The sequence below is a fragment of the Siniperca chuatsi genome, linkage group LG9 (assembly GCF_020085105.1).
Source record: "Siniperca chuatsi isolate FFG_IHB_CAS linkage group LG9, ASM2008510v1, whole genome shotgun sequence".
Taxonomy (NCBI): Eukaryota; Metazoa; Chordata; class Actinopteri; order Centrarchiformes; family Sinipercidae; genus Siniperca; species Siniperca chuatsi.
In genome coordinates, this window is record NC_058050.1 from 12,530,232 (window position 1) to 12,544,499 (window position 14,268).

At 39.0% G+C, this 14,268-nt stretch overlaps 2 protein-coding genes across 2 annotated transcripts; both read left to right on the forward strand.

Annotated features, from left to right (window-relative positions):
- Positions 1-163: 163 nt before the first annotated feature.
- On the forward strand, positions 164-8,536 carry tmc4 (transmembrane channel-like 4). The gene is made up of 16 exons (XM_044208120.1): positions 164-578; positions 778-964; positions 2,084-2,232; positions 2,416-2,565; positions 3,144-3,229; positions 3,370-3,515; positions 3,691-3,838; positions 3,978-4,136; positions 4,229-4,386; positions 5,504-5,630; positions 6,379-6,476; positions 6,701-6,884; positions 6,998-7,128; positions 7,399-7,554; positions 7,709-7,787; positions 7,939-8,536. The coding sequence occupies exons 1-16, from the start codon at positions 524-526 to the stop codon at positions 8,029-8,031; spliced, it is 2,106 nt and encodes a 701-aa protein (XP_044064055.1). The 5' UTR covers positions 164-523; the 3' UTR covers positions 8,032-8,536.
- An 83-nt stretch (positions 8,537-8,619) lies between these two features.
- Positions 8,620-13,912, forward strand: leng1 (leukocyte receptor cluster (LRC) member 1). Its single transcript, XM_044208126.1, has 4 exons — positions 8,620-9,027; positions 10,280-10,477; positions 11,915-12,216; positions 12,980-13,912. Exons 1-4 carry the CDS (start codon positions 8,896-8,898, stop codon positions 13,203-13,205), a joined length of 858 nt encoding a protein of 285 aa, XP_044064061.1. The 5' UTR covers positions 8,620-8,895; the 3' UTR covers positions 13,206-13,912.
- The last annotated feature ends 356 nt before the right edge of the window (positions 13,913-14,268 follow it).

The window sequence follows — 14,268 nt, forward strand, 5'->3', positions numbered from 1 at the left end:
TACTTTCTTTGAACTAAGAGCCGTTGTATGTAGTTAACTACACCCCTTTGATAAAACAAAAATTGTATGTGGCTGGTGAATCCATAATATTAACTTGTACACATTTATATGGTATATTTAATTTTTTCCAAGTCACTGCCCACAATTAAATTAAATTTCCAGTAAACTCAAAGACAGTTCTGTGAACCCCTCAATGACACAAATTACGTAAGTCTAACCTGTCCTTCCTGTATGCTTCTTTTCTTCCAGCTGGTTGTTAGACCGTGCACATTGTAAATGAATGGTAACCATCTCCTTGGCAATAATGGGTTAAATCACACAAGGAAGTACCTGTGTGGTCATTTACAAAGGGAGTAAAGTCTGTGAGAGAAAACAACAAGGAAGAGGTTCTTGGATTGGCAGCGTTTCCTCATGACGAGCTGTTTCACCATTTGTTTTATCCTAAACTTGTAGCTGGTAAAGTATTAGATGTGGTTACAGAGGAAAGTCTTTAAAGCCGGTTGTGTTAAACTGCATCAGAGAAATGGCCAGTGAACCACAGAGACATGGCTCAAGTAAGCTGTATGACTATACTGAAGGTGTGTGTGTTTTCTTACCTCTAATCACATTCACTTGTATGTATTTGTTCAATTTAAACACTTAGACAATATCTGAATGAACTCAATATCTAAATAATGTTATTGTTGATGTAGAATCATCTTTTAATATGACTGAATTATCTTGGCACATATTGCTCGATCATTGCTGTTTTTCTGTCCTTCACTCGACCACTCACAGAGAATGGTTACCCTGGTGACCAGCAGTCACTGAAGTCACGATGGGTTTCATCTCGAGTGTCCAATCAGAACTATCCTCAGTTCAACTGGAGCTCGACCCCTGCAGAGGAGGATGAAGAGGGCGACAGTGGACTGCCCCGGGACCTCAGGGGCATCCCTTTGCCCATGGCACTGAAAAGAGCTGTGCGGTATGAAACCTACTTCTGAATGTTTGGTGGTGTATTTTTCTTAAATAAAGATCCCCTCCAGACATGTTTCACAACATATAAAAATACTCTATGTATCACTCTAATCAATATTTTTTATAAAAACAATATATCACATAACCTTTATGGTGAGTTTCAGCTCATTGTTTAGCTGTCCGGCCCACATCATTACTGTTTTGGTTCACTCTCACCGCTCTCATAGCATTGTTTCTGGCCGCAGCAGGCAGCTGTTTTCAGCAAAAAAGCTCTAAAAACCCCACTGTACACTACCTGCTCAGCACCAAACAGCAGACAGACACAGTTAGCGAACAGCTGGTGAACACAGTGGAGCATTTAGCAGCCGAAGAGCCAGATATTTCCATCAGGAGTTGGTCGAGACCAAACACAGAGCTAAAAGAGAGTGAATATTGGACTGACATTCATCAGGTGGCCAGAAACACGACTCCAAATGAATAATAATGTTGCTCCGTAACAGCTGGATGTGTAAATAAATAACTTTGCTAACAAGTTCCCCAAATCAATTTAAAAGTTGATGATGTGTCAGTTTGGTGTTCACAAGTTGTTTCCGCTGCCCCCAAGTAGCCAAAACAATCAGTTATTACAGGTTTAAGTCAATTCCTACCGTCAGTTCTCTGTGTACTGTATGTGTGCCAGAGGCTTTAAGTTTCCACATCACGCTTGTGTAACGCTTTATTTTATGGGTTCGTAATTTTCTAATAATTTCCTGCAGAAGAACTAAGTAATTTGGTACAAATTATAGGAGTGTTCTTGAAATTAAAACATTTAAATCCAAGTAAATAATCATTTGTTCTTCATTTACTATTGGATATGTCACATTTTTGCATGTTCAGATGACCGATTGTGTATCGTCTAAATGACTCTAGGTTAAGTTAGCGATTAATTGGAATTAATTAATTAGAAATGTACCAACTGAATACTGTCTGTAGTTTTCCTATAATCCAAACCAAATTACACATTTCTTTTCAGGAAATGTCCTGGAAATTATTTGGAAATTACAGACCCGTAAAATAAAGTATTATCAATAATTATATTACACAGTAGTCACTCCAGAGTCATTAAAGTGTAACTTGTCCATTACAGGCAGGTGCAGCAAATGCAGGTGCCTGTGGTATCCAGCAGGGAGTCCTGGAAACGGAACAAGGCCAAATCTCTGCGTAAACTCAAAGACAACGCCAGTGGATATCTCTACTTTTTCGCACTGTGGCGCAAGTCCTTGCAAAAGATTGGAGGTAAACATTTAACCATTAATTTCAGGTGGACATTAAGGGGCTTGGTTAGAGACCATTTTTAAGCGTCTCTCGCCTACAGATTATGCATACTGTGTACTCCATGTATTATGTGGTCAATTTTACACATGTGGTTTGAATCCATTTTTGCATTTTTGATGAAATCATGGCCTTTTACCCCCACAGGGAACTTCGGCGGTGGCGTCCAGTCTTACTTCCTGTTCCTGCGATTCTTGGTGGTGCTCAATTTTGTTTCCTTTTTACTGATTGCTGGATTTGTCCTCATCCCCAGCATTGTCTTCAGATCTGTTGGGACCAGCCTTGTTAACAGCACTGGTAATGACTTGTTCAGTTTGTTACCTCACAATATTTCCTTTTGCTTTAACTTGAGGGTAAAACATGGCAGTGGTCCTTTATGTTTCCATGGTTCTTCATTTCCCCATATTTCCTGCTCACTGATGTTTTAGTACAATTCTCTCTAATATAAACAGGAAGTCTCCTCACAGTTGGATGCAACAGTCTCCAGGCAACAGTGTTCATAGGAGTAAATGTAGAGACAGCAGTGCCAGCTGTTGTATTCCCCTCAGAAATAAAATGAAGAAATGGTCACAAAACGATATCTAAATAAGAATGTAATTACCTGAGGTTCATCTGTAAGTATGTGTGAAATATAGAAGTAAGAACTAAGAACTTAAGCTGCTTTTCTACTCTTTTTCTCTTTGATTGTTTTTTAAAGCTGTGTGAGGAAGTTTTATATAGTTACATTTTCTCTTTCTCTCTTTCTGTTCTGTTATTAAAACATAGGACAGCCAGATGACCTACACAATCAGAGGTGCATGGAAAGTATAGAAATACTGTAATTATTGTGAATGCATGCAGCAATCATAAAGCTTTTCCCTTGCTGTGTTTTCCAGGTCCAGAGGAATGCATGGCTTATGATCCTGATCCTCAAGGCTTGGTGGTGTTCTATAATTACTTCCTTTACTTACTTTCGGGAACGGTGAGAAACTGCAGTATTACAATGACCTGCAAAGATATGAGACTTGCAGAACGTATAGCGAAATGTATATTAGTGTTTTTCATTATTGAATGTTTAGTATGTTAAACATGCTTAGTGACTATCCTCTCCTCTTTGTTTAGGGCTTTATGGAGTATTCATACATGTTTTATGGCTACTACAACAACACAATGGTGGACGACAGTAACTTCTCCTACAACATCCCCCTGGCCTACCTCTTCACTGCTGTCTTCTACTTTGCCTTTTGTCTCATTTGTATCATAGCACGGTCAGTCCCAGAACAAACACTTCCAGGTTCAGTATTAACAATCAAGATCTAGCCTGTGTGTGTGTTCAGGTCAATAAGTGAAATAGACCGAATGACATTTAAAAGCCTGAGTCAAGAGTTCAGTGACCTTGACCGGCATCTGTATCCTCTTCCCTTACTGGCTGCTCACGCACAGCATGGGGACTGCAGCTCGAGTTGCTGTGGCAACGGGAGGCAGCGCCGTGGGCAACTACAGCATGATAGTGTTCACCAGCTGGGACTACGGTTGCCTGGGAGACCAAGCTACCACACTGAAGCAGAAAAACATCCACTACCGGCTGCAGGTCAGAGGGGATCTGTCCTACTTAGCAGGATGGAAGACAGTCAGGAAAAAGAGAAATGTGGCAGTTTTTTAATCACTCCCTGTAAGTGACGTGCTTTCAGATGACCCCTCGTCTCTTTTCTTGTCTCTTTCTCTGTCAGGTGGATCTGGAGGAGGAGAGCATAAAGAAAAGGGCAGCTTCTCTGACTTTGGGTCAAAAAATTGTTTTATACTTTCTACGTGTTTTTATGTGTTTTGTTGCATTTGGGCTCATTATAGCAGCCTTCTACGGGATCTTCAAAGCCACCATCTTCAGCCAGGTAAATTATGTAAAAGGAGAGTGATGATGCTGATGTGGTCTTGGGTCTTAAAAGTCTTGGGTGACATTTTGACTCCCATCTCTGACAAACAGGAAAAGAGCGGTGTGGAAGGGATCCTGGGTTTGATTTTTGAGTACCTACCTTCCATTGTCATCACCACCGGAAACTTCCTGGTGCCGCCGCTGTGTGACCAGATCGCCTTGATAGAGCGATATGCCCCCAGCACTACTGTCATAGTGGCACTATTAAGGTTTGCATTGGTGTTTCTGTGAGAGAGTGATTGTGTCACAGCATTTGCTTTTAGTTCATTTGTGTTTTTAAATGATAAAATTATGAAAAAAAGAGAGAGAAAACTCAATAACTTTGAGATCTTACAAAACCTGCTTCAAAAGGAAAAAACTTGTGTCATCCGAACTCAGGAGGTCGAAGTTTTATCAACAAAATGTACTTGAAGTATCAAAAGTAAAAGTACTTGGTCACTAGGGGTCACAAAATTAATCCGAGGGGCCCAGAGATGATTAATGGGAGAGGAAAGAATAAAAAAAACAGTTCTGCGACAAAACTTTTTGTTCATTTGTTAGAATTTTTCTCTAATCTTTGCTTTTAGTGAATATTGGCTCATTTTACCTCTTTGGGCCTCAAACAATTATTTAAATGAAACCATCTGAGACGTTTAGAAGGAAAATCCCCCTTTAGTGGAACTGCAAACAACTGATAGACATCTGAAAGGGGCCACACATTTTGTATTGTGTTTTATAAGCTTATCATATGTTTTTTTATGTAAAATCTTAATTCGAAAATAACTAGTAACTATAACAGTCAGATAAATGTAGTGCAGTAAAAAAGTACAATATTTCACTCTGAAATGCAGTGAAGTGGAAGTATAAAGTACCATAACATGGAACCTCAAAGTATCTCAGAATTGTACTTAAGTTCAGTACCTGAGTAAATGTACTTAGTTACTTTCCACCACTGTCTGAACCTGACCGATTTACTTGATATGATTTTTTTAAACAGCAGCTGAAAACCTTGTTTTTAGTGACCTCCAGTGAGTTAACTTCTCACCTTGCTGCAGTGATGTAGACGTATACTCCAGGGTGTGTCAGTACACCATGACATGCACACTTCCGACCACACCCAATGACACCTATCGGTGATGCTTGGTGTGGTCCGAGGTGAAACAGCCTTGAGAGTTTCAACCAGAGAAGACAGTAAACACTGCTTTACAACTTGATGTTAAATTAATCTATAACATAGTTTTAAACTAAATAATCTATAATATGTGTTTAATAACCTAAACCTAAGAAACTTAGCATCAGTATCACAATTGGTTTGATAACGTTTCGTCATTTCTCATCCATGTATAGGGCAGTGTTCCTTCGTCTGGTGAGTCTGGGTGTTCTCCTCTTCACCCTGTGGCGTCAGATCACCTGCGATGGGCACACAAACAGTGGAGATTGTAAACTGTGCCAATACAACTATAATGTCTACCCGGTAATTACACTAGTTGAATGCATGTGAATTATTTTTAAAGATGCTTCTTCTTCACAGACAGGATCAAAGGAGTCTCCAAGACAAGTACCAACAGCTTAAGAACAAAAATAGAGGAATTGTGATAAAAAAAATCCAATACAATTCTGCAGTTAGGAGATGACAAACTATTTGTTTTTCTAATCTAACTTCTCTGTTATGGCCGTGTTTACACGTGCAAAGAGTTCTGTTTGCAGTTTGTTTTTGCATTAACACATGGCAGAGACAGAGTTCGATGTAAGTTAGCTGGATCAAATGAGGACTACAGTAGATAACTGCAAGAATGAGAAAGAGAAACAAACAGATAGACGGTAGTTTTTGTATAGTAGTATAAATATGAAATTATTCTGCCTGAAATACATTTTGATCTAACAAAGTCATAATTGACAAAGATTAAACCTCAGTTTGACAGTTTTTCACTTAACCATGATGGTGGTATATGTGGAAGTAGTTGACTGTCTCATTTCCTGACACTCTTTAGTAAAATGCCAAATGTGTACTAATAATTTATGACACAGAGTATAATTACAGCCTGTGTGTAGAGTTCTATGATTAGGAAATAATGTGCCTACAATGAGCGACACAGTCCTAATTTAAGAATTTGGGGGAAACACCAAAGAACTAGGTTAAATAACAAGGTTAATTTAGAATCTTTTCAGCAATTAAATATTGTAAGAGAGGTTCATGTTGTCATGTTTGTCTCGTCATGTAGTGCTGGGAAACACGTGTAGGACAGGAGATGTACAAGCTGACACTGTTTGACCTCCTCATCAACATTGCTGTGCTCATCCTGGTGGAGTTCCCACGCAGGTACAAATCACTGTGTGAACAATTTGTCTACATTAAATAAGATGGAATTTGTGCTAATTAACACAGTACATTCAGATTTTGTAAAAAGAAAAAAAGAAAAGAAAAAGTCAGATCATGTTGAGAGTGAGACATTCAGCCATGTGACTGTACTGTGTGTGTGTGTGTGTGTGTGTGTGTGTGTGTGTGTGTGTGTGTGTGTGTGTGTGTGTGTGTGTGTGTGACAGGATGGTGGTGGACAACTGGTCCAGTAAGCTGGCTCAGTGGGTGGGCCGGCAGGAGTTCGTAGTTCCCTCCAATGTGCTTGGACTGGTTTATGGTCAGACTGTGGTTTGGACAGGAGCTCTTTTTTGCCCTCTGTTGCCACTTATCAACACCATCAAGTTTGTCATCCTCTTCTACTGCAAGAGGGTGAAGATGTTGCTCTAACACAACCAACATTTCACACAATGGAGAAAGTTATTCACCAGCTCTCTGCTTTGGTTTTGTCCCTTACCCTGTTTCACTGCCATTTTCCTCCTCAGATCACACTCTTATATAATTGTCGGCCAGCAGTGAGGACGTTTCGTTCCACCACCTCCACCTTCTTTTTCCTGGTGGTACTCCTGTTTGGTTGGGGCCTGGCCACAGTTGTCATGGTTTACAGTCTTTCTGAGTGAGTACTGATTGCTGTCTTCTCCCCCGTAACAATCATAAGAGAAGTGCTTTTTAGTTTAGCACCAGCAGTGACAAATACTTATTGTGAAATAGCAATAAAAGTGGACATGGAGGTTTTACTCTGCAGGTCAGAAGGTAAAGCAGTGAAAGAGGACTGGCAGGATTAGGTTTGATTAACCACGCAGTCATGGCACTGCTCGAAACATTGAAAATGTTTTCCACGTTATATTACATTATTGAAGATAAGTGTTTCCCTCTTTCCACCCAGGATCCGTCCTTCTATGGGTTGCGGTCCTTTCCGTTTCTTCCCCAACATGTGGTCGATTGTTCCAACCTCTTTCTACAACCTCTCTAAAATTACACAAGAGTTTCTCTTCTTCATTGGTTCCCAGGCATTCTCCATTCCTCTGTTTGTGTTATTTTGGTGAGTGGACTTGTGCTTTCTGTAGGATCATTATTCTGGTATATACAGCACTGTAACCCAAATATAGAATGCAGCCTATATTTTACCTGCATATTATTTGGTCCTTTATTGTACATTTTATAATGTATAATCATGGCTCCTTTCTCCCTTGTAGTGTGCTGATGTGTTATTTCGTAGCCTTAGCCTCTGTCTATGGGAAAAGTGTTGCCCTGCTAAGAGCTCAGCTTAAACTGGTAAGTTGTTGGAATTTACCTGTACAGTGTATTGTAAAGCAAATACTTACATGGTCTTGAATTTTGTCAATATGTAGGTTGGCCTATGTGATTTCCTAATACTCACAGGCATTCAATTTTACTAATGCAATGGTGGGTCTTTGGCTTTCAGGAGGGCCGTGACAAGCAGTTCTTGGTCAAGCAGATCGAGGAGCTGAGTCGACAACTTCAGATACCAAAACACACTGTAGGAGCACAAGACTGAGCATACCATAGGGACCATGTTTAGTTTTTATGACCTTTTAAATCCGAAACAACATGATGAGGCATCATGTATGTACATACATAAATATACATATATATGTTCTGTGTTTGCAGCGTGAAGGGGGCTTTTATTTAATTGTGCAGCCCTGTATTGTAGAATGACAAATAAATGTACCTTGTACCTTGAAAGAAGTGTATGCACCCTAAATGTATAAAGTCAGTGTCATATAATGTTTAGCAGACAATCCTACAAGATTATTGAATTATAGATGTTGTGGTTCTTAACAGATCAGATAGATTTATGTTTTCTAGGAACATTTTAAAAAGGGAAATTAAAACATGTTCTTTATAAACCTACCTAAGTTAGCAATACATAGTTAAATTACATAAAGCCATGCAAAGAGTGCCTTTGTTATAAATGCAAAGTTTCACCACTTTTGTATGTCCATGAAAATAAGAACTGTATGTCTTTTTTTCTTTTACGTTATAAAATGAGAGAAAGTATAGCTCCCTCTAGTGTCAAAATTGTGATGTTACAAAAATGTGTAATGTTTACTTCCTGTTTGTGTCTACTGGTTCCTGTGGGCTAGCAACCGCCAGCAAGAGCAGCTCCTCTCCCAGCAAGTTAGTGACAGTATTTGATTCCTGTTTTTAAACTTTAAATAGTTGAAATGATAAGATTGCTGTGAGAGAGCAAGGTAAATGTATCTGCTCGAAGCTGTTTCGTTAACGTTAAAGTGTAGCGTTAAATTGGAAAGTAGCAAACCTTGGCTAACGTTAGCTTAAGCTCATTCCCACTTCAGGACGCTAGCCTGCTTAGCAAGCTGCCTGCTAACCTACAGTATCAACAGTCGCCAAGGCAACAATGAATATCCTTCCAAAGAAGAGCTGGCACGTCCGCAACAAAGACAACGTCGCGCGCGTGCGGAGGGACGAGGCACAAGCAGCAGAGGAGGAGCGCGAGGCCAAGCGTCGCGTGGAGCGTGCAGAGCAAGAGGTGACCCCGATGTTGTCACGTTATTTCCAGGGATGATGATGCTACAGTACCCACTGAGAGTGATGAGTAGCAGTTATTTACTGTGTAGACCCACAGCGTGCTGTCCAAAAGTTTGAGTCCACCTCCAACACCACAAACCCTTTAGCGTCATTATGATCAAACACAATAAACACGTTAAGTCAAATTAAGTTCCCTAAACGACATTGTAAATCAAATAAGTTTGCAGGTTCTGCTGTTAGCAGAATTGTACTTAATTTGAGCATTTTCAAACTTAAAATAAGTCATTAGGAAACAGCATTAAACAGAGTTCCATTGCTGAAGATAAAGCACTAGGGCAAATAACATTAGGGCTGCGAGTAATTATTCATTATTGATTTATTTTCGGATTATTTTACTATCATTTAGTCTATGAAATGTCAAAAACATCCAATCTTCAAATTGCTTGTTTTGTTTTTGTCCTACCAACAATTATAAACACAAAGACCTTCAAATTAATATGTTATATATGTTATATGTATATATATTTGAGAAGCTGAAAACAGCAGATGTTTGACTTTTTTGCACGAGAAATTAAAATAGTTGCTGATCAACCACTGTATATCCTGACTAATTCACACTCAGTATTAGCAGCCGTGTCTTAAAATGTTAGTTGTTGACCAGTGTGAGCTTCAGCAGAAGTCAATTTGCTACCCATGTATTTCTATTTTATACTAACATTTCCAAACATGTTGATTTGTGTGGGTTTTAAAACGCACATACTAAATTGCATAAGCAGTTCAACTGGGTAAAGAGATGGAAAATTATAGTTTTGGTTGTAGACTCAGACTTTTGGACCTGACCGTGTAAATTGTAAAGAATTTTCAAAAATGATATTGCTGAATTCAATAAAAAAATATGTCCTTACTATAATATTTGTTTCTGTACTATTATTATTACTATTACTACCATTGTAGTAATCATTAAAGAACCATAAAATGTGCCTTCAGAAATCAGTACTAAGCTTATAGTGAACATCTTTTTATTTCCAATGGTATCATCCTAATCCTTACTATACAGACTCACTCTTTTGCTGCAGTATTTGTATCTTTGTAAAATACCACAAACAGTAAGGATGAAAGGCTTCATGGCTGAAGTTACAGTAAATCAATAACAAGACTTATTCCAGCCCATCGAATATCTATGATATGATGCATTATAAAGAAGCCCTTATTGTTCTTTATACATTTAGTTTAACGACTATTCCTCTCCACAGGCACGTACAGAGTATCTCAGAAGGAAATCCCGAGCTGCTCTCCAGACAGAAGGAGGAACGAGGGATGATGATGATGATGATGATGATAAACGGGGTGGAGGAAGTGGAGTTCTGGAGCATCTCAATCTTTTTCCCCTGGAGGAGTCCTCAGAGAAGAAGGGGAATGAGGAGTATCTCAAAGAAAAGAAAGATGAAAAGGTGATGTGCTCTATTGTGTGGTTTACACTGAAGCATTTGCATTCAAAACTCCTGTGACTGTCTTTCTGTCTTCCATGTTTCCTTTCCTAGATTTTATTAGTTTGATACCATTTCTTGCTTTACACTGAAGCAATAACCAGGGTGTAACGTGTCTGCTATTGCCAACCTGTGTCTGCTACATTGGTCACAACTATGGCCATTCAGTTTTAATATGAAAGGGGGAAGGCTGGTTACTCTGTGCAGATTCCCATCAAGGAACCTCACTGGTTATGATTGGAAGTGCATGAGTATGACGGTTTACCATAGCGACTGAGGACATGGCAGGGCCTTTTCTCCTTTATAGATGTTTGCTGCATCTTTTAGCCATAATTTCTGCACGTCTCAATCACAAAGATGCTTAAATAGGATAATATAGTAGTAATTTATATATTAATAAAGTGGCATAAATAAATAATTCTTGAAAAGTTACATTTGATTTTGACAGAAAATTCCTATTACAAGTTCCACTTCGTTTTACGGAGCTTTCAGCCTCATCTTGTGGCCTTCATCAAAGGTTGTTTGCGCACTTGTCATGGAGATGATTTAGTTGTTATCACTTGACCTAAGTATGGATTTAGGGGTTACAGTCTTTGTGATGACAGCAAAACCATTGATCTGACTGATCAACTCCATCCGAGCCACACGATGTGGCTGAAAACCCCAAAGAAACCAAGTAAGCGATCCTTGTGATAACAGAGTTTTGTCAAACTGCTATTTTCATGGTCAAGAATGAATCTTAAAGCTCAACTAACATTAAATTGTTGTGAGCGTTTTCCAAATTTAATTTCTATTATATCATCAGTATTGTAGTGATCGAAATGGGTACTGCTGCACCATGGGGAGTGAGGTTGTGATCCAGGTGCAGGTCCGTGACATTTTGAATAACGTGTGTCTGTTGTAGCCCACTTATCCGTCAAGTTTGTTGTCGTTTGGGCAACAGCCACACTTGTTTCTGTACAACCTTAATCATTCAGTCATGTCAAGATGCTGGTTTATTGAATTAGATATCTAAAATCAGTGGAAGCAGTCAGTCTCTAGTTGTTGTCAAAAAGCAAAATATATTCTGGATGAAGCCCAACCATAATAAGCATAAAAGCAATGTAAACAGATGGAGCGTCAGAGCGGGGGAAATTAATGCAGACAGAGAGTTTGATAAATACAACCACAGGAGACACAAAACTGCTATTTCTGGGCAAAGTGTAGAAATGTAAGGATGTGATCCAGTTTTATAATCAAATCTCAGAAAATGTCAAAATGCTACTGATATTAGCCAGAGGAACAGTGAATCATTTTACTATTTATGCCCTTCTCTACATTCAGAAGGTTTAAACAGTTGTTTGGCACTGTCACCACACTACAAATTTTAAGTAATGTTGGTTTTCCTTGTTTTTTTGCCAGGAGAAGCAGGAACGAGCCATCGGCTTGCTGGTGTCTCTAGGACCCCAACCAGGGTCTGAGGTCACCCCGTGGTACATGAAAACCAGCAAAGAAAAAGAAGAGAGGAAAGAAAAGGAAGAGGGGCAAGAAAAGAGGAAGGGACTAAGTGAAGAGGAGAGAGAAAAGAAAGATCGCAGATTGAAAGATAGTTTAGATCCACTGAAAGATATGAAGAAAGCACTAGCTGTAAAGGACAGAAGAGACCACAAGAGCAAGAAATGGGAAAAAAGAGACAAGGGGGAAAAGAGAAGCAGTGGAGAGAGGTAAGAAAGTCAATTTCTCTTGTTACTTATAATATTATAATTATAACTAAGAGTAGCACAGTAACTCAAAATATTTAGACATGGTTTACGTGATTTTTTAGTTTTTGCTGCTTAGTTCTCCGGTTTAAAGGAATAGTTAAATTTTACAGCACCTCTAAAGCTCACTAATTAACATGTTATGTCTCGTTTGTTTAACACACAAAAACCAGTGTGTGAAAAAGCCAATTTGCTGTATTACAGGTGTTATGTACTCAGTTTATTTGTTGGCCGGGACCAAAAACTTTATGGAGTCTCCCCTGGTTGCTTGGCAACTGCTCACAACCAAGAAGTTTTTGTACAGATTAAACTAATGAGATATAACGGGTTAATTAGTGAGCTTTAGAGGTGCTGGTAGGCAGATTTTGTTACCTTTCAACAGAGCCAAGCTAACTGTTTCCCCCTGTTTCCAGTCTTGTTAAGCTAATTTAACCAGCTGCTGGCTGTAGCTTCATATTTACAGTACAGACGTGGGAGTGGTATCTATCTTCTCATCTAACTCGAATATTAGGAAGCGAATAAGCGTATTTCCCAAAATGTAGTACTACTCTTATGAGGTTTTGTACCACTGTCAATAGTAGTCAGTTCTTGTAGTCACATGTCAGTTTCTGTATAATTAAGGTATTCGAGGTGTGAATGTCATGATATGAATAAAATGTGATGATGTTGTAAATATCCTTAAAGAGAGATATAAAAAAAGAAAATCTGTCTTTCCTGTCTTTTCTAGCTCCATAGAAAGGTTACGTGCTGAGCGTTTACAGAGGGAAGCTGAAGAAAGGAGGAGAGCCCAGGCCCTGCTCGACCAGAGGAACGGCAAAGGGAAAGACAAGGAGCCAGGGAAGGAGATAACTGAGAGGGAGAGGCCATACAACACTGCATACTTCCCAGAACTTGCCCGAAAGCGTCAAAGGCGGGATCGAGAGAGCTGGAGAGATGAAATATTAAAATCATGAACTATCTTTATCTGTCGTTTGTGGATGTGTGATCTGTGATGGCTAGTTAGTAAACAAATGTTATGACCAGTGTGTCTCCAAATGAAGCCAAAGTAGGTTTAGAGCCCCATTAAGAACATACTTGTAACCTGGTCATGCTATTGTCAGTAAGTTCGTCAGTAAGCCACTTTTTATTTATTTTTGTTCACTCAGAAAGGGAAATTCTTGCACAGAGGTCAGGTTCAGTTGCAGTTGCCCCTGCAGCGTTTGGCTCATGATCATGTCAGCAGGGCAGATGGTTGCCATCACAGGGGGCTTGAAGTCCAGGCTCTTAGCAAAGAAAACACTTGAGTGAAAAAATCGTTTATATTACTGCAAAAATTCAAAGAGATTCTGAGGTGATCAGCAGTCTTTCAGTAGAGAAATTAGACTGTGGAAAGTAGAGCTGAATTAATTCGTTGATTAAGCAATGATCAAGTCTTTTTTCAAGCAAAACTGCCAACCATTCTCTGTTTCCAGCTTCTCAAATGTGTGAATTTGATGCTTTTCTTTGTCATATATTACTTTAAGATGAAATTATTTGAGTTTTGGACTGTTCGCTGGTCACTTTGGGCTTTAGGAAATTATAATGGGCATTTTTTCACTATTTTCTGACATTAAGACAAAACGATGTATGTGAGAAACTGATTAAGCAGATGAATAAATAACGAAAATACTTGCTATTTGCAGCTCTGAGATCATACTGTCCATGTCTGCTGTAAAAGTTGGTGGTTCAGGTGCATTTTTATTATTTCTGAAAGTAAAAAAGTCCCTACATTCTTATTTCATAACACTCTGGTCTGTGTAAATTAAACATTTCTACGTTTTGTTATTTTTAAAAGCCACATCAAGGCCTTTGTCACAGCAGACAGTTTGACATGCCACAGTAGGAAAATCTCAGGTGTGAATCATAAAATGAATGATAACTGAATTCCATTTAGCTGCTTCAGCTTCAGGGTCCTGGTATTGTGCATGCTGGCTCACTGTCACACTTGAATAGAACAGAGCCATCACTACAATATGACAAGTCAAAATGTCTGCTATT

Excerpts from the sequence above, each read along its gene's own strand:
- tmc4 (XM_044208120.1), top strand. The coding sequence starts at position 524 with ATGGCCAGTGAACCACAGAGACATGGCTCAAGTAAGCTGTATGACTAT. Across the intron at positions 2,233-2,415 it reads GTCCTTGCAAAAGATTGGAG|GGAACTTCGGCGGTGGCGTC; the intron begins GTAAACATTTAA and ends TTACCCCCACAG. Across the intron at positions 4,137-4,228 it reads AAGCCACCATCTTCAGCCAG|GAAAAGAGCGGTGTGGAAGG; the intron begins GTAAATTATGTA and ends TCTGACAAACAG.
- leng1 (XM_044208126.1), top strand. The coding sequence starts at position 8,896 with ATGAATATCCTTCCAAAGAAGAGCTGGCACGTCCGCAACAAAGACAAC. Across the intron at positions 9,028-10,279 it reads TGGAGCGTGCAGAGCAAGAG|GCACGTACAGAGTATCTCAG; the intron begins GTGACCCCGATG and ends TCCTCTCCACAG. Across the intron at positions 12,217-12,979 it reads AAGAGAAGCAGTGGAGAGAG|CTCCATAGAAAGGTTACGTG; the intron begins GTAAGAAAGTCA and ends TGTCTTTTCTAG.